The sequence below is a fragment of the Trichoderma aggressivum genome, assembly GCF_033847375.1.
Source record: "Trichoderma aggressivum f. europaeum strain CBS 100526 chromosome Unknown scaffold_028, whole genome shotgun sequence".
Lineage (NCBI taxonomy): Eukaryota > Fungi > Ascomycota > Sordariomycetes > Hypocreales > Hypocreaceae > Trichoderma > Trichoderma aggressivum.
Genome location: NW_026946394.1, coordinates 392,990 through 410,518, shown reverse-complemented (window position 1 = coordinate 410,518; position 17,529 = coordinate 392,990). Strand labels below are relative to the sequence as shown.

Below are 17,529 nucleotides of genomic sequence, written 5' to 3'. Positions count from 1 at the left end.
AGGCTTGCAGCATACCTACATCGTTTTCAATTGGTCAGATCTCCGGCATTTCGCAGCTCCAGTGCAACCCGACCGGCGCGGACTTCAAGGGGGATCCTGATCTGTCCGTCCCGCAGCAGCGAGCCTTTATCAAACGTATCATCAGCCAGCAAACAAGTTACGCGCTGGCTAAACCCGGCAATCATCAATCAAATCCTCATTAGACCTTGGATTTCGACTCTTTAGCGTTTTTGTAACGACACAGACCGAACGCTCGAACCGGTGCCAACAATTCTTTCAGGGCGGCATTTGGGCCTTCATTTATACCCAGCCAACATGGACAAGATCACCGAGAAAATAGCGGCACTGCCGGCCGATGGGGAGTATTTCTCCCTCGAGTTTTTCCCTCCCAAGACGGCCATGGGATTCTCCAATCTGCGTGTTCGTCTTCAGCGAATGGAGAGGGCTCTGCGACCTCTCTTCGTCAACGTCACCTGGGGGGCTGGCGGCTCGACGTCGCAAAAGTCGCTTGAGTTGGCCGAGCTGTGCCAGCGCGAGATCGGCCTCACCACATGTCTCCATCTCACATGCACCAACATGAGCCAGGCCCTGATTGACCAGGCGCTGGAAGACGCCAGAGCCCTAGGAATCCGCAACATTCTCGCCTTGCGAGGAGACCCGCCCCGCGCCGAGTATCGAGACGCCGACGAGCCGGAACAGGCTGCTTCCGAGGAGTTCACATGGGCAATTGACCTTGTCAAGTATATTCGCAAGAAATACGGCAGCTACTTTTGCATTGGTGTTGCTGCGTATCCTGAGGGCCACGGCGACGGAAGCCACCCTGAAGGCCAAAGCTTCGAACACGATCTCCCGTACCTCGTCGAGAAAGTCCAGGCCGGAGCGGACTTCATAATGACCCAGCTATTCTTTGACATTGAGGCCTACGAAAAGTTTGAAACCACTCTGAGAAATCACCCCAGTGGCGCCTTCAAAACGATACCCATCTTGCCGGGCCTAATGCCCATTCAAAGCTATGCAATGATCAAACGCACGGCAAAGCTGAGCCACGCCAAGATACCGGATGAAACTATGGCCCGCCTCAACGCTGTTAAGGGAGACGATGAGAAGGTCAAAATGGTCGGAGTTGATATCGTTAGCGAGTTGATTGGCCAGGTTAGAGAAATCAAAAGCAGGACCCCAGGCCCCAAAGGCTTCCATTTCTACACGCTCAACCTCGAAAAGTCAATTTCCTTCATCCTTGAGAGAACCAAACTGATTCCCGATGTCCCCGAGGACGAGGAAGCCGTCGTTGATGAGCCTGTGGCAGCAGCGGCGGCGCAGTTGACGATACCAAAGATCAGCGTCAATGGCAATGTACCACCTCGCTCGTCCAGTCACGCACGCACAGGCAGAAGACAGTCTTCTGTCGGTTCAGACCCGCATAATCGTGTCATTGTTGCCAGGGTCGCCACGCACCCGGAGTGGGAAGCAACCAGCACAGAGGCTGGCATTCCCGCGGAAAGTGTCAACACCCGTGCAAACACATTGGCCATTTCTGAAGGCGAGGGCGCTCTTGGTCGTGAGGCGACGTGGGACGACTTCCCCAACGGTCGATTTGGTGATGCCCGCTCGCCCGCCTACGGAGAAATCGACGGCTACGGCGTGAGCATTCACATGTCCGTCACGCAGGCCGTTAGACTTTGGGGACATCCCAAGGTAGCCAGTGACATCAATGACATCTTTGTGAGACACATTAGAGGAGAGATTTCGGCCATCCCTTGGAGCGAAGAAGACCTTCTTCCCGAGTCTTCCATCATCAAGTCCAAACTTGAGGCCATGAACAGAAAAGGCTGGTGGACTGTTGCTTCTCAACCCGCTGTCAACGGCTTGCCGTCGACGGATTCCACGTTTGGATGGGGCCCGGCTTCCGGATTCGTGTTCCAGAAGTCATTCGTCGAGTTCTTCCTCCCATCTGCAGACTGGAAGATTCTCTACGATAAACTCACATCTGCCGAAGTTGAGGAAGTGGTGTGCTTCTATGCCAGCAACGCTAAAGGCGACTTCGTCTCGTCCGACGCCAGCGGCGGCTCCGGCCGAGCCGTCATGAGCGCGAGTACGAATGCCGTGACCTGGGGAGTGTTCCCCGGTAAGGAGATTGTTACACCAACCATCATCGAAGAGGTCAGCTTCCGCGCCTGGAGCGAGGAGGCGTTTGATATTTGGGCTGAGTGGGCAAAGGTGTATGGACGTGGATCAGACAGCCAGAAATTGTTGGACAGGATCAAAGAGGACCGCTGGCTTGTGAATATCATCCACCACGACTACGTGGATACGGAAGCTTTGTGGAGGTTGTTGATCGAATGAGACGTATTCACGGCTTCTTGAAGATGTTTTGGAGTGAGGTAATGGATACAGGCGCTGACAATTGTTAAGACAAAGATCAAAATACCATGAAAAGCATCATTCTTGTAAGAGAGAGAGAGTGATGGGGGCTTATCAATCAACTTGTTCATCGGAGATGTAAGAGACGAGAGCTTATAATCTCTTCCATGCTTCGGACTCAACTTTGGCAAACAAGGAAAAACGAAACGAGACGGGAAAAAGAAACAAACCTTTAGATAAATCATGCGAGTCACGCAGAGTTCCGAGTCAACAGGCAAGACTGCTCTCAACTCGAAGCTTGCACTGTTCTTTCTATATTCACTTTACGATTCACCGAGCCTCATGTAAAAGCATCATGTTTTACCATTCGACACCTTGGTCCTAGTTTACTGTGTGTGAAGATCAAGCCACCGAGGTTTTCTTTTCCATCATTCCCCTCGTCGTCTTTGCTTCTCATGCTTCGAAGCCAGAGGGCACTATAATAAATGAAAAAAAGAAGAACGAAAGAACGAAAAGAACTATAACTCAAATGAACCGGTCTCCCCCCAAATCGTTGTTTAAGAAAAGAGGGAGACGAAATGACGGATTTGAGATTTGGATAAAAAGCAAAGTTGTTAAAAACAAAAGGAGGTAGATGTTGCCCGTATGAAAATCGTATAAGCAAAGAGAAGGGCAAAATAAACTACCAGACATGAAAAATAAGAGAAATACGCAAATCTCCTAGGGAAGAAAACGAGTCAAAAGCAAAGTTCCTTTTCTCCGTCAACGCCGTGCATGCGCAAACTGTGGTCGCAATACCTGTCCTTCATAATAGGTAACCACCAGATCCGGTTTTCAAATACCAATCATCTCATCCATCCGTGGGGGGTTTTTTTTTTTGGTTTCTCTCCCCTTTTCTGTTAGAGGGAGAACCTTCCGCTTGCGATTCCGAACGGTGGAAACTGTTGAGGTGGAAAGTAGAGAGAGAGAGAGAGCGTTTCCCCGTCCTTGTTTCTTCTCTAAATCTCACCGTCGCCTAGCAGGTCATCGGCGTCACCAATCTGAAACGACTGCGCGCCATAATGAGCCGAAGGCGGGTAGCTGACTGCAGGAGGTCCAGTGTTCATGCCAATGATCGGCCTGCCGCTGAACGGGCCCTGGACAGGCTGAACAGGCATGCCGACAGGGGAGAAGACAGAGGCAAAGTGGCCAACTGGGACATCAGTCTCGGGCTGGGAATCGCTAGCATCGAGCAGCGCAGAAGCTTCAGCGATCGTAGCGGAGGCCTTGGCTGCAGCTCTGCGACCTGGAGTCCCGTTTCTCTGGCCCGGGAAGGCTCCTTTGGCCTTGGGCTTCTTGGTAGGCGTGTCCTCGTGCTCGCTCCAGTTGTCAATGTCGGCAATGTCGTCCTCGTCCTCATCTGACGAAGCTCGCTTGATAACGTCTGGCTGCTTGCGAGTGCGCTTGCGTCCAGTGCCGGTGCCGGTTCGGCTTCCAGTTCCGCGAGCGGCGGCGGGCTTGGATGGCGTGGAAACGAGACTGCCGCCGCCAGAGCCAAGGTTGAGGCAGTTGGCGACATCGCCGCCCTCACTTTCGACCTTTCGGAGGGTGTCGGCGTCCTTTTTGAATCCACGGAACTGGAATTGAATACCGTCGGGGGTAGACTGGCCAAAGTATTTGGCGATATCTGTAGAGATAATGGTTAGCTGTGTTCTGCTAAGTCGACGAACAGATTGATGCTTTCTGACTCAAAGCAACACAGAAATGTTGGAAATTGAAAGCAAAAGAGTGGCATTGTGAAAGGGGAGTGGTGAGTGTGGGAGATCACACTCTTTGAAATCAAGAATCAAGCGCCAGGGACCAAAGCATACTCTTCTTCTCCACGGCTTCCTGAGTGACAGGAAGATCTCCGTCCGGGCAGATATTCTTGGGGTCGAATCCCTGGTTGCGCCCTTCACGAATGATGACCGACTGTGCTCTGAGACGGCGGAATCGATGATTCAGAGCGTGCTCAGTCATGTCGGATCCATAGCAAGCAGCAATTTCTGGGACGAAGTGTCAACCTTCGCCCCAATAAAAATAACGATAAGAGGAAAGGAGGCAGATGAAGCAGAAAGAGAACCCATATTCAGGACTTTTTTCAATCATGAATTGGGAAAGGAGGTAGAAGCCAACAGTACTGGTGATGGATGAGAGAAAACATTTGCTTACCTTTGTAGTTCCACTTAACCTCGGGGTGAGCCGCCACGATGGCGCGTACCATACGGGCCTGGGCCTCGTAGGTTTTGTAATTCGCCTTGGAACTGGCGGCAGGCATCTTGGTCTTGTTATGTTCTGATGGAGAGGTCAATTGTTAGCAGCGAGCAGAGGCGATGGCGAGGTCGAGTGACAAACGGTCAGGCTGGTTGAGACTGGAGATGGAAATCGCCAAACGACTTGGATGAAATGAAGATTGAACTGCGCAAAGCAATGATGCTTGATGATGTTGAGAATAGGCAAAGGTGAAATGAAAAGATGACAGTGACACGCTAGGGTCTCTGCATCAAGAGAATCCTGCGGGCGGATGCGTGAAGGAGGAGAGGAGTTGAGAGGCAGCAGGGCCGAAGAGCTGCTTAATTATGCAGATGGGCAGTGAAGCAGCTTGGTCACCTGACTTGTGCCAGAAGCTGAAGATGAAGTGACGAGAGGGCGAAGGCTCAAGTGAATGAGAGGTGAATCTGGTTGAGGGAGAGAGAAGGTTGGCAGCTGACTGACGGCTGTCAAGCCAAAGGTGCGGAGATGATGATTTCAGGGCGAGAAATTCGACAAAGTTGACAAGGCAGTTATCGAATGGACAGCGGTGGAACTAACATGCAATAAAAGAAAGGAAAGGAAACGGGAATGATGGTTGATGTTTAGAACCGGGCTTGAAGGGCGCGGGTGGTTGAGGTGAAGATGCTGTACTTGAGACGCGGTGTCAAAGGAGAAAGCAGATTACTTACCGAGAAGCAAGATTCTACTCAACTACCTAGTGGGCATTTACCCGTTTGGCTTAGAGAGTCGTTGAGGGATTAAATTAGGAATTGAACAACTCTCAAGAGGAAAGAGGATTTAATGGATGAATATGTATGGGTATAAAGACTGAAGACGATAGTTAGTGGCTGGCTATGAGAGATCAACACGGGGGTGTATAGCGACAGCTACATACCTGGTATACTTGGAAAGCATACAAAAGCGCAGCGATAAGGGTTCTGTATACGAATTCCAATATTGACAGGGATAAAGCAGCCGTCTGTGAATTGTCTATTGCATGACAATTATCCTAGAGATTCCTATACGGGCATCAGTTAGCTTCTTCCTGGGCCGGCACGCAATACATATTTTACAATCGTTTCGGGAATGAACCGCAATATGAGATACTAACCAGATAAGAGGCGGAGGCAAAAAGAGAGAAAAGAAAATGACGAGAAACGAGTGAATGGCGGTTGTAAAGCTGCAGCTCAAGCTTCACCGGAGATGACTTGGGCAGTACTTTCGCGTTCTCTCTACGCGAACCGCGATTGGGCCCTAGCCGCAACGGTGCCAAATGAGGAAAAAAAAAGATACAAGTACAAAGCGATGACAGGCTATCAATCTCTTCTTCCTTGGTGTATACGAGCGTTTCGACACTACCAAGGGAACAATTGATGTACTTTGCATGTACTCCGTATATGTTGTATGCGACAGGTTTCTCACCGACGAGAAAGTCGGGGGGCTGGGCGTCTGTCCTGAGAATTTGGTGCAGAATGCCTAAGGAGTGACTTGAGCGCTGAAATCGCATTGAGCAGAAGTTGCTTTAAAAACACAATTGGATGCTGAATATAATACAGAGAAAGAATATCATGCATTTTACTGGCAATTTGATGTCTACTTTTAATGTTGTTTTGATTTTGTGAGCTGTGGCTTTGCATTCCCTTTCCATCATGAGGTATCGCGATATCTCAGCTTAACGCTTTCAAAGTGTAGAGCAGCAACCCAAGATTGCCGAACCAGTTACCACGACAAAATTGCAATGGGCGAAAATATTCTAATCATAAGTCTATATAGAAGCAATACAAGTGCGTTCACACCCGGCCGACACCAGTACCGGCCAAGGGATTCATTAACATTAGTCTATTATATCCAAGTTCAACACTACAGCGCTCATTTCCAACTCATTTCTTGAGACGGAATTTCTTGCAGCGCATGTCCCTTGAGGATAGCCCCTTTGCCATCTCCGTAGAAAAAGTACTGGATTCCGAGGAAGCAGTCGCAGCAAGCCTGGAAGATGCCACACACCTTGAATGCCACCGGGATCTCGGTCGTGGCCGTAAAGAACCAGTAAATCTTCATGGCGTCACCCCCGATCCAGCTAGCAAGCACGGACACTCGGAAGCCCTTGCAAGACTTGGACTGCGCATTGGCGATGATCTGCGGGATCGGAAGAATGGCTTCGACGGAGAGGCCGATGATTCCGACGAGCTCGGAATATGTGGGATAGTAGCCAGGTGTCATGCCGGACACGACCACCTCACCAGCGAGCAAGCCCATGAACAGGTAGACGATGAATTGCCAATATCTACTCATGGTGTTAGCCTTTCCCATACTTCCCAAGCGCCAGTTTCCTCTTTGGTGAGACTCAACGGTTTCGGCGATCTCCATTGCCAAAAGTTGTACGGTCTTTGAGCAAAAACACCCTCTGGCGGAGCAAAAGGCAAGCCGGCCTCGCCGCCCTTGTTTGAAGGTGCAGGTCGGTGATCCAGAGCAATCTTGAGGAGCGCTACTTGCATTCCAACCATAATCAGGGACTGTATCAACAAGCTCGCATCGAATCGCGCGCCGGGCCAGTAAAAGATCCTATTCTCCCGCTCCGTGTTAGCCGTTGCGCCGGATTTGCCGGACGGTAGAGCCTCGAACCGGCTCATGCAAAAAAGACGCACCTGAACAGCGATGCGACGAGCATAATCAGGGGAATATCGAGAGAGAAGCCCGCGCTGGTCTTCTTGCGATGCATCGACACGGCCTGGTCGCCATAGGAGATGATAGGGGAGAGGATAAGGAAGAGCGGCGCGATATAGCCCGTCAGAGTCGCGAGCCAACTCATCATGGCGGAATTTCGGGGTCGTAGGTTGCGAGCAATTGAGGTCTTTCGGAACAGATGGATATATCCAAGAAGTCGTAGCAGCAGCAGGATTAAAACGAAGGACACGCCGCGCTTCTCTGCCTTGCGGAGAAGAAGAGGGAAATACGGAACTGAATAGGTAGGTCAATTAAAAATATTACCCGGCAGACCAAGCGCGCCGAAAGGTCAAGAGAAAAGAGAGGCGATCCGGGGGGGATGAAAAGCAAAAGCGGTAAAAGACGAAAGCGAAGTTTAAAATTGCTGGTGAGATGGATTCGGAGCAACAGGGGAACAAAAGTGCAGAATGACCGCATCGATCGGCGTTAGGGCGGTACCTGGGCTTGGCGCGGCGCTTGGCGAGCTGCGCAGGTACAGCCCTACTGTCTTTAATTAGCATCGTCAAAGTTCTGGAGTCGGCCCTGATTCGCTAGCCTTGTATAAACTCTTAGTCTAGGCAAACCTAGAGTAAATAAGGCTTCATCCAACGCATGTTCTTTTGTCTGCTAGTACCTGATGAATGAATAAGGTATCATCAGCATGTGCATAATAAAGGGAACCATTATTCAGTACCCCAGACTTGCCTACCCAGCATCCCTCGTATCAAATTTAAAGCTTATGATAGTAGTAGATACCAGAGGCATACAAGGTACTTGTATGACTACGGAAGCAGATGCTAGAAGATGATGACAATAATAGCAGATACCAGAAGCCATTCAACCTGGTACCTAGAATTTGGCCTAGAGAGATACCAATTGGGCCATTTGCTGGCTTACAACCTTGAGGTTACAATCCAGGTACGTACCCTGGAAAATGCAGTACTGGAATGTCTCACAGTCACGAGACACCACCTTCCTGTATTGACCCCATGTCAGTGCGTGAGAGCTTCTAACCTTTCCCCCCCTTTTTCTACTATCTTCTCTTTCCCTCTCTCTCTCCTTTTCCCATCCCAGCAAACACCAGGGTCTTCCATCCGGTTAAACTGGTCAATGGCACACGAGTGTTATTGATCTGATTGCTAAACCAACTTCAGCCGCCATGACGTTTAACGAGTGTCCGGGCATCATCTCCCCACTTTCCAAGGGCAAGGAGAAAATACAACCATCAATGCTTCTAACAGCGCTGCAGCGGATGAGTTTCCTCCCATGGCTCACTAGAGATACATGCCAGTACCCCTCACGATAAGGGTCGGTACTGTACATGTTGTCTTCCTCTCCTTGTTACCATCAGCAGCCTCGTGGATATCCAGTCTTTGCTGCTGTGGCGCAAATACCTTGATATTCAACAAAGAGTTCCAGCACACCCAACAAGATTATGAGATAGACATGGTAAGCGAGACCATTCCCGCATCTATCTGGCAATGTTTGCATGCTGATTTGGTAGTACATAGCATACAGTCCCCACGGGCTCCAGCAGACAGCGATTAGCCGAGAACTCAATTCGCCTCACTTGGTCGCAGATCTCGGACCCAACAGCTATGCTCAAACTCTCAAATGAGTTGAGAAGGTCAATTCTGCTCGACTGGAATTCCTCGCTGTGGTTGGTCGCACAGCTGTATCGGCAAGATCAGGCCCCGGTATCTACAAGTATGCTTTCATCTCGTCAATACTAAGACGGGCATGAGATGGCTGGCCACTCGCTCCTCATTTGCTGCCCAAAAGTATGCCACTATTACCAATCGTCTGAATCAAAAAGTTTTCAAGCTATTCGAGTTAACCATGTCACCAATGAGACTCGGTAGTGGAACCGGGAACAGATGCCTATACTTATAACTTAATGACGACGACGAGGTCCTTGCTTAATTGCGTATCCACCGGATCGTGAACTCGAAACGATGATTCCCAGGCGAATGTGAAACCCTCGGCAAGATAGGTGCTATACTCGATCTTCAGCATCAAGACAAGGCAACATCCACTTCCTTTTCCATACGCCGCACATTATCCCAATGATTTCAACAGCGTGGCTTGCAATAACAGAAGTATCTTCCTTGGAATGAAAATGATTCGATCCTCATATCCCCCTACAAGATGTCTCCAGAACGCCTGTCATATCCGCAATGTGGCTTGAAATCGACCGTCTCCCACCGATATCTTGTCAAGTCGAGCACCACTTTGGTGACTGGATGGCATGATGCATTGCCTTTTAGTTGCCTCGCCAGCGTCAGAACCAACCTCCAACTCTCACGGGCTTCAGTAGTGACAGTTGATTTGAAGTTTCGTGTGACTTGAAGTTGAAATGGATGCGGTCGAGGGATGAAGATGCGTTCAGGAGAGCCCCTAATATCCTGGGCTCCGGAATTGCAAGCCCCTCGACAGGGTGGCCGTTTGAAAGATGATACCGTTGCAGTGACATTGGTGAATTGGGCAGTGGAATGGCTCTATTAGAGAATATGCAATCATGGAAGGCTCTACGGGCTTTACACAATAACCTGCAATCTCTCGATCCTATGCGGAGAGGAGGATATCAACAGCGAGTGGAGTGAAGAGGCATATGAGATATCCGGATTTGCACGCCTCGGCTTCAACGATTATAACATCTGCCGGTTTATTCTGTCGTCACATTCCTTTGGAAGTACAAAGGTGACGCCGGCCTGATGAAACGAATTGCGAGATTGAAAGAAACCATTCTTGCGTCCGGCACGACACCATGCCACCTATGTTACCAAACTTTGCCATTTATTGTTATGGCCATGAGGATTGTCCATCATGTGAATTTCAGGCTCGAAATAGCGAGTACAAGGCCAATGCACTGGGCAACGGTGCAAGAACAACAATCCAGACAAGGAAAATTGCTACTCATGCTGGCTCACAGTCGCTATATCTCAAAAGATTCCACAGCAATTACGCCCTTGGGAGATATTACGCAATGGACGGCCTACTAGCTGCCAATCATGGATCTTCTGTTACCCTTTTGTTTTTCAGCATATCTTCGGGAATGAAGGATTCAAATGTCTTGAAAGCTGGGATGGAATGCTGTTACACCAGGATTCATCTTAACCTGATGGTGACGAAGGCAGGGCCGCCCCCAATGGGTTGCTCCAATAGCAAAGCTCTACCAACATTTTACTCACTTTGATCGCCATACTTGTCTTTCAGCATTCGCACACATCCATACAAGTGATGTTCATCTCAACAGTGAGGACAGATCCGACCCGAGAGGAGGTTCGGCTATCAACAATGAAGCCCGGATATCAGATGATGACTGGTCGGCGAACCTCTACCATGCTTGTGGCGTGGCGGCCAAGGATATCCAGACCCCGGAGTACATGTACAAAGCTACCTTCAGTCGTTACCATCGTCACAGGACCTTTCAGCTGCTCTTGGCCAGAAATTCTAGTCGCCATAGACTCGCCGATGGCGGACGATCCATCTGTATGCATAACCAGCTTATGCCGGTTGTCTAGTACGGCCGGCACTCGCTCGATGCACGAAATCTCCCCATGTCGGGTCCATGAGCATCAGCTGCACAATACACCCCACCAGCTTGACGTCTTTCTGAAACAGAAATAACGTTTTCTACTATCTAACGAGAAAGTTCAAAGTCAGTTTAGCGAAGCATCACGCGACAGGAATCACGCTGAGATCCGTACATAGCCGTTGAGAGGCCCTTATGATCTGTCAACAGCTCAGGAGCTGTTAGCCGCCAACGTTCGCAACACGAAACACCCAACATGGAAGAAAAAAAAGTCAACTTGCAAGGAAAATTTTTGAAAAAGAGCGTTAATAGGCCTCGGAGTTTCCGCCACTAAAAAGCGCAAGATGTTTGAGCAGGGGTTGAATCGCCACCACTCTAAATCTGGGCATCGCCAGATCATGAGGCGGCTGGGACGTTCCGCGTTTAATTTAGTCGTGCCACACCACGGTCTACCAACAATCAAGTCTGCCCCCAAGCTGTTAGCAACGTGCCACACCAATGGCCAGTGGCTCAGCCAATAGAGCCTGAAGGATTGCGCCGACATATGCGAGAAGCGACCAAGCCCGAACAAAAGATCCAGGCAGTTGACGAAGCCCAATCACGAGGGGGGGTGGCCACGATAATACACAGGAAGAGCTGAATTTGAGCTGCGCTGATGACGTTACATTGCATCTGCCGCAACATACGGCCATGTTTTTCACTTGACATTGTCAAAGCTGACAAGCAACATTCCAGCATTGCCACCTGTTCGTTTTGTGGACCTGCAGAGCTCGTTTACCAATCCGGCTCTGGATGCTGGTTTGCCGCGGCCGTCGCATATACGAGCTGCACAGGCTGGCCTCTCTCGACAGTACACAGGCTCATTTCGAACCTCAAGGACTCGACTTTCAGTCAACGATACACTGCTGCCACCTGAATAGTAGTATATGGGGGACCCGGGTGATGAAGGCAAATGTCTCTGCATTGAAGCTCCTTGACCCGGCGATGGGAATCTAGCTCTGTCTTGCGAAGAGACGCATTGTATAGGCGAGTTTGCCTCCAAACACCGTTACATACGACCATATCCATCGAAAAATACGGGATCCCGTCCGCTCTCCCAGCGTCAAGACGATGAGAGGCTGATTAGTAGTCAGGTGGGTGACCACTGGCGAACACCGGCTGTTGTATGTTTGGTTCAATTTTTGACGTTTTCTTTTTGTAATTTCGTCTTTGTTGAGGCTCTCAACAGCGAGGAGCGTGGATTCTTGAACTCCCCAAGACGTATCACGATTATCGAACCGAGTATCCCGAACCTGAAGTCCCGCGATTCGATCTCAAGGAGCAACTCGAACCTACATCATCTGGCCGAACGCCTTTTTGCATTGTTGAGCTACATGATGAACATGCTTAGAGCCAAAATGCAAGGGCCGAATCGACGCTCGTAGACACTGATAAAACCGACGCGTATATGACTACGGTACTATGCTGGATTCACAGTCGAGATAGGAAGTCCCGTTGTAGCTTGTTTTGCCCACTGACTCATGGTCAAGTATATATAAAGCTGCATTTGAGAATATTGCAGCAAAAGGACATGAGATAAATGCTCAGGTCCTTTAGCCATCCCCTCAGAGGACATCCTGCTTACCAGGGAATGTCATGTATAGGCGTTCCCCCCCCTTCACGGCTGGTTGAAGAGAACCAACAACGATGCTACAAGTGCTCCAACTTTTTTATACATTCCGCCAAGTTACAATGTAGACTTTGGCCCATACCAGTCCTTTGTAATGTAAAAACCCGGTATTCAACTCTTACTTCCATGGGGCAATTTGGTGTATATGGGCCAGCTTCATATATACTGAACGACGAAAGATGCCTTGGACGCCTGAATTATACGACGTTACCATGTCAAATCACTCTTTTACATTAAAGGATCAACCTATCCATGTCGAGCACGCCTTTGTATTCCTTTCCATCCAGCTCGTCCGAACCCAGCGGTTGGAAGAAACTCCCAAGGCTCCCCAACGGGGGGATCAAACTCAGCCCCCCGATCTTTTGCCTCTAAACAATCAGGCTGTGTGTAACACTCCACACCCGAAAAAACAATCCTTTTCTAAAAGCGAGGGGGGGGGCTACGAACCACGCAATGTATGTAATGAGGCCTCTTTTATATCATGTGCCGTACTCGTGCCTGAGCTAAACACACCTCTCTCGCAGCAAATCGCCAAAAAGGGCGGTTCGCATGATGGAATCGCCGGCTAGGACTTAGCCTTTCTGGTGAGGATGATTTCGGCCGAGAGTGGCTGCGAATAACAAGGGAGTGGACTGGGTTTCGATTCCTTTGGTGAGACTAACGAATTCACGAGAACGAAGAGGGGGGAGAAGGCCTTCTGCGCATGGGATTTTCCAAATACAGATGTGAAACATATCGAGGATTGCATGGCGTGGGCCACGAAGACTACGGAGTCAATGATTGAGGAGCGGGGAGTGTACACAATAGACAGACATCCCGGGTTCATCATGATGGTGATATATGATTGATGATTGTTGATGATTGTCGAGTGTTCGACGCGAGCCAACGAGGATCAAGCACAACTGTGTGATTACGTATTAAGATGTAAGACGTCGGGAGTATCTTGGCCTCGTAGACGCTGGTAGTATATCATTATACGCTTCGTTCTTGTCTTGTAGCACGCCTGCTCTAAGCAGCGTCTCCAAATCTGCAAATTCACACGTCAAACTGTGGTTCTTCTATAGCCTCTTGACACAAACAATTCCACTCCCGAGGCTACTCTGGAATCTCCAATCTCCACAGAACACAAAAGCTACAAAGCACGCTCATTCACAGTTTATCCAACAAAAAGTAAGCGTCCAAGTCTAGGGTAAGAAGCCAGCACGGAAGAAACACCCCAATTCGACAACTGACACTATTCCCACGGGGCCTAACTCCAAAAACCGTCGGCTGATATGGCAAATCCATTGTTCGATAGGTGGACGGATTTGGGGCATGGAAAATCACCACCCCCCTCCCCTTTGGCAGGGAACTGAATCCATCAGCCGTCGGCCGCATTACTCGTAACAGGGCGCTATGCACGCGATATGGGAATTGCTCAAGGCCATGAGCTCGATGGAATGCCGGACGTGTCGAACCACTCCAAACCAATGTGCTCGCCACGGAGGCAAATGGCAGCAACAACAACAGCAATATAGTACAACAAACTTGGAACACCGCCAAATGCGATCCAGCGGGCCTTTCTAACCGGCCCTGCAAAGGACCATTGACACGACACGGCCAGGGGACAAATGGGGGATTCCAAAGCGCCCAGCTAATCACCTGAAACATCACACGGCCAAGGGGGATAAACATCCGGTCTTCGTTTCGAAGGAGTCATCTCGTCCCTCCTTCACGGACATACTCTCGGCAAGGTAGGAATCAGCCGACAGAACAGTTAGATCCTTCTGCTCCGTATTCTTTGACAGGCATTTTCCCCTTCTTCTTCTTCTTTCCCCCCCTCTCCGCGCGGTGCCTCTTTTGTCGTCTTTGCGTTGGTAGCGAGGACCAAGAGAGAGAGTGCGTCGCCAGCAAAAGTTCAATCACATACTGTACAATCACGCTGCAGGAGAGCTTCGGCGAACTTGATCACCGCCTTTGACCAAATAGGCCAACCAGGCGGCCGGCTGCAGGGTAGACATAGCTGGGCCCTGGAAACCGGGAGAAGGGAAGGGGGGGATGGGGAAAAAAGAAGAACGACGAGATAAGAGTAAGCCAAGGCCCCGGGACCTTTCTCACTCTTACCTACATGCGGTATTAGTAGAACGAGAATGCGTAAGTTCCCGAATCCAGCAATGCGGAACTGCGAAACCCCACAATCCCGTAGACTCATAGTCTTTGATGCAACCCGAGTCTGACTGAGATCTTTGCCTTGTATGCATGCTCAACTCAACCAGGCCAGAAGGGAGCATGGGTGGCTCTGCCCATCCATGGAAGCCATGGAACAATGATGCCCATGCTCCAAGGACCTCAATTTGTTCAAAACAGAAGGAAATGCAGGCTGAACATACGAGGCCTCCCTGCAGTGTCTCCCGGGGGGGGGCCTTGGGAAAAAGGATAAACCATGAGACCGGGCGTCGATTCGTACATAGCTGGACAAGCGCTGCAGATGACCAGTTACATCAACGGCAGACGAATAGAGAGCTGTATTGTGCCACCCCTCTTGGTGACCATGCCGGCACTAAAGGGATTTATCAAAATGACGAAAGTAGGAGGCCGTGGCCGTGTACCGAAAAAAGTAACAGACAAGCCGTATTGGGTGCCCTCGCAAGTAGTCGTATTACCTCAAAGCTGGCCATTTTTGGCGGAGCAGAGTTGAAAGCCCGAAAATCGAATGAGTTGATTAAAAGGGATAGGATATACTATACGGTGCAGTACAGGCACTTGCAGGATTGGCTGATGACGGAGAAACAGGGGCAGGGAGATGAAGTTGAGTTGGCCAACATGAAGAGATTGGAAATTGAAGAGACGGCCAATGCCTCTCTTCTCTGCTCACACACCAGCTGCCGGGCCTGGTCGAGGTACAGTATGTAGCGTCCCTGGTTGTGGAAGACAACGAACAGAAGCAAAGCAAAGCAGACTCGCCATCCGCCCAGATACGATACACAGTTTAACAAAGATGAGATTGGCATTGCCAGTAATCCCTGCTGTGCCATGTCATGAGGTTGCATCGGCGCCTCTCTTCAAACCGATGCGACGCCACACTTCGGCTTTCTCTCTGTCTCCGGCTGCCCTCCCCAGAAGCAAAACGCGCGCTACGGGGGTAGCCTGTCAGGATCTGATTACCACCCCCATTCAGCCGCGGCGGGCCGTGGGCCACGATCACAGGCCACCACTGCCCGTCATCGAAGAGCCCTTTTCTTTTTTTCGGGGCGTCTCCCCATTTGCGTGAAAGATGTGTGTGAGCCTCTCTCCGCATCTTATCCCGCCTAGAGTTGGAGTTGCTCCGGATACTCGTACAAGTCCTGTACTGTACTCGTAATCTTGCAGGTGTCGTGCCGCAAGCAGTAGAATCTCCCATTGAACGCCCACCACTCCTCATCCGAGGTGCTGCTTTTGCCTCATCTCGCCGAGAGGCGGGGATTTCGTCTCGTCGCTCTAGGTTGTGGCGCGCACGTCCTCGTACGCTCGGCTCGGCGTCAGCCCCCCTCCAAGCCTAGTTCCGTGCATATTCCCCCTTCCCCAAAGAACTTTTCCGGGGCAATTCTCAGGTGGACCCCTCAAAAGGGCCTGTTTCGTTCTGGACACCGAAGGAAAAGAAGCCTTCCCTCGCTAACTGGAAACGACACGCCCCCAGTCCAAGAAGCGCCGTTTGGACGCCGAACTCCAACTTTTTTTTTCTTTCCCCCTCTGCTCTTTCGATAGCAGCGCCGAGAGCATGACACTCAGGAGAGGTGGTTGGCTGATTGGTGGTCTTCGATTGAGCGGCTGAAGCGTTCGTGCGATCCAGCGGAAAGCCTGCTGCCGTTAGAGAAGAGCCGGACAATGAGCACGCGGCATTTTCCCCTCATTCTTTCTTTGGCTGTGTCGTGTTTGGGCCTGAGCAGCTCCTAAGATGTCATCGTCAAGTCCTAGTGCGAACTGCTGAGAGTCTATACAATAGATATCTAGGTAGTAGCCGGTCTGGTCGCTGAAGAGAGGGAGCGAGAGCGAGCCAGAGCCAGAGCCAGAGCCAGATAGTAGTACGTAGAAGCCCGCCCTGGCAGACCAAGGCCTCTCTCCTGCGCAAGATCTGCCGCTGCCACAGGGTGTTCGGCAGATGAATTGCGTACCGGGAGCAGAGGCGTCTGGCCGTGGAGGGCAAGTCGTAGTGCTAGTAGCACCAACCTTGTGGAGGAATAGGGAATAGGGCCGGCGACGATGTTACCTCAGAGGCCACACGATGCCGCCTATCTGCTGTAGCTCATGTTACGATGCTAATGGGTGCCGCGGGCCGCCGCTTCGCTGCTGCTAGAATCTCTCTTTTGGCTTCTTCCCGCACACGAGGGGCTCGGCCACCAGTACAAAGTAGGTAGCAGGCAACCTGTGAAGTGTGCCGGGATGCCACGAGGGATTCTCTTGGGCCAGCCCGCCATCAATCTCAAATTCCGGCTGTTTACGTGATCCTGGTGACATGCACGTGGAAACGCCAGGGATGGTGGCATCAGGGAAGGCTTAGGAGAAGACACACATGGGCGCGCATTCTTTTCCTTTTTCCGGTCAAGACCCAGACCAAACTTGTGGGGGTCAAGTGCCTCTCTCCTTGTGTTGTTCCGTAGAAACACGACTAAGGAGGATGAGAAGCAGCAACAGCGCTCGTAAGACGGCGTGCTGCTCCCAGGGGGGTGGGGAGAGCCAAGCATCTCCCTAGCAAGCCATATCTCAAGGACGCACACGACCTACCTCTGCAAGAGGCTTGAAGTGCGGTTTTCATTCCGTCCCAGCAGTACATACTTGCACTGTTTGTAGGGTCCGCGGCGTGCTGCGGCGTGTTGCGAGTCGGCGTCGTTTATTAGCAGTGCTGACTCTCCATAGTCCCAAGCCTCGTTTTTTGTCCGAGTTCCAGAGCTGGCTGCTAGACGCTCTCGTGTTGGATAACCGGGCGCGGGTATCATCCAACGGGGGGGGGGGGGGGGGGGGGGGGGGGGGGGGG

General features: G+C 50.8%; 3 protein-coding genes across 3 annotated transcripts; 1 reads left to right on the top strand and 2 right to left on the bottom strand.

Moving 5' to 3' along the window:
- Positions 1-315: 315 nt before the first annotated feature.
- Triagg1_6901 (uncharacterized protein) lies at positions 316-2,343 on the top strand (the record flags this gene model as incomplete). Its single annotated transcript, XM_062901577.1, has 1 exon — positions 316-2,343. The coding sequence occupies one exon, from the start codon at positions 316-318 to the stop codon at positions 2,341-2,343; it is 2,028 nt and encodes a 675-aa protein (XP_062754229.1).
- A 1,016-nt stretch (positions 2,344-3,359) lies between these two features.
- Triagg1_6900 (uncharacterized protein) lies at positions 3,360-4,657 on the bottom strand (the record flags this gene model as incomplete). Its single annotated transcript, XM_062901576.1, has 3 exons — positions 3,360-4,027; positions 4,212-4,385; positions 4,552-4,657. 3 exons carry the CDS (start codon positions 4,655-4,657, stop codon positions 3,360-3,362), a joined length of 948 nt encoding a protein of 315 aa, XP_062754228.1.
- Positions 4,658-6,501: 1,844 nt separating this feature from the next.
- Triagg1_6899 (uncharacterized protein) lies at positions 6,502-7,444 on the bottom strand (the record flags this gene model as incomplete). The annotated part of the gene is made up of 3 exons (XM_062901575.1): positions 6,502-6,916; positions 6,982-7,194; positions 7,278-7,444. The coding sequence occupies 3 exons, from the start codon at positions 7,442-7,444 to the stop codon at positions 6,502-6,504; spliced, it is 795 nt and encodes a 264-aa protein (XP_062754227.1).
- Positions 7,445-17,529: the final 10,085 nt, after the last annotated feature.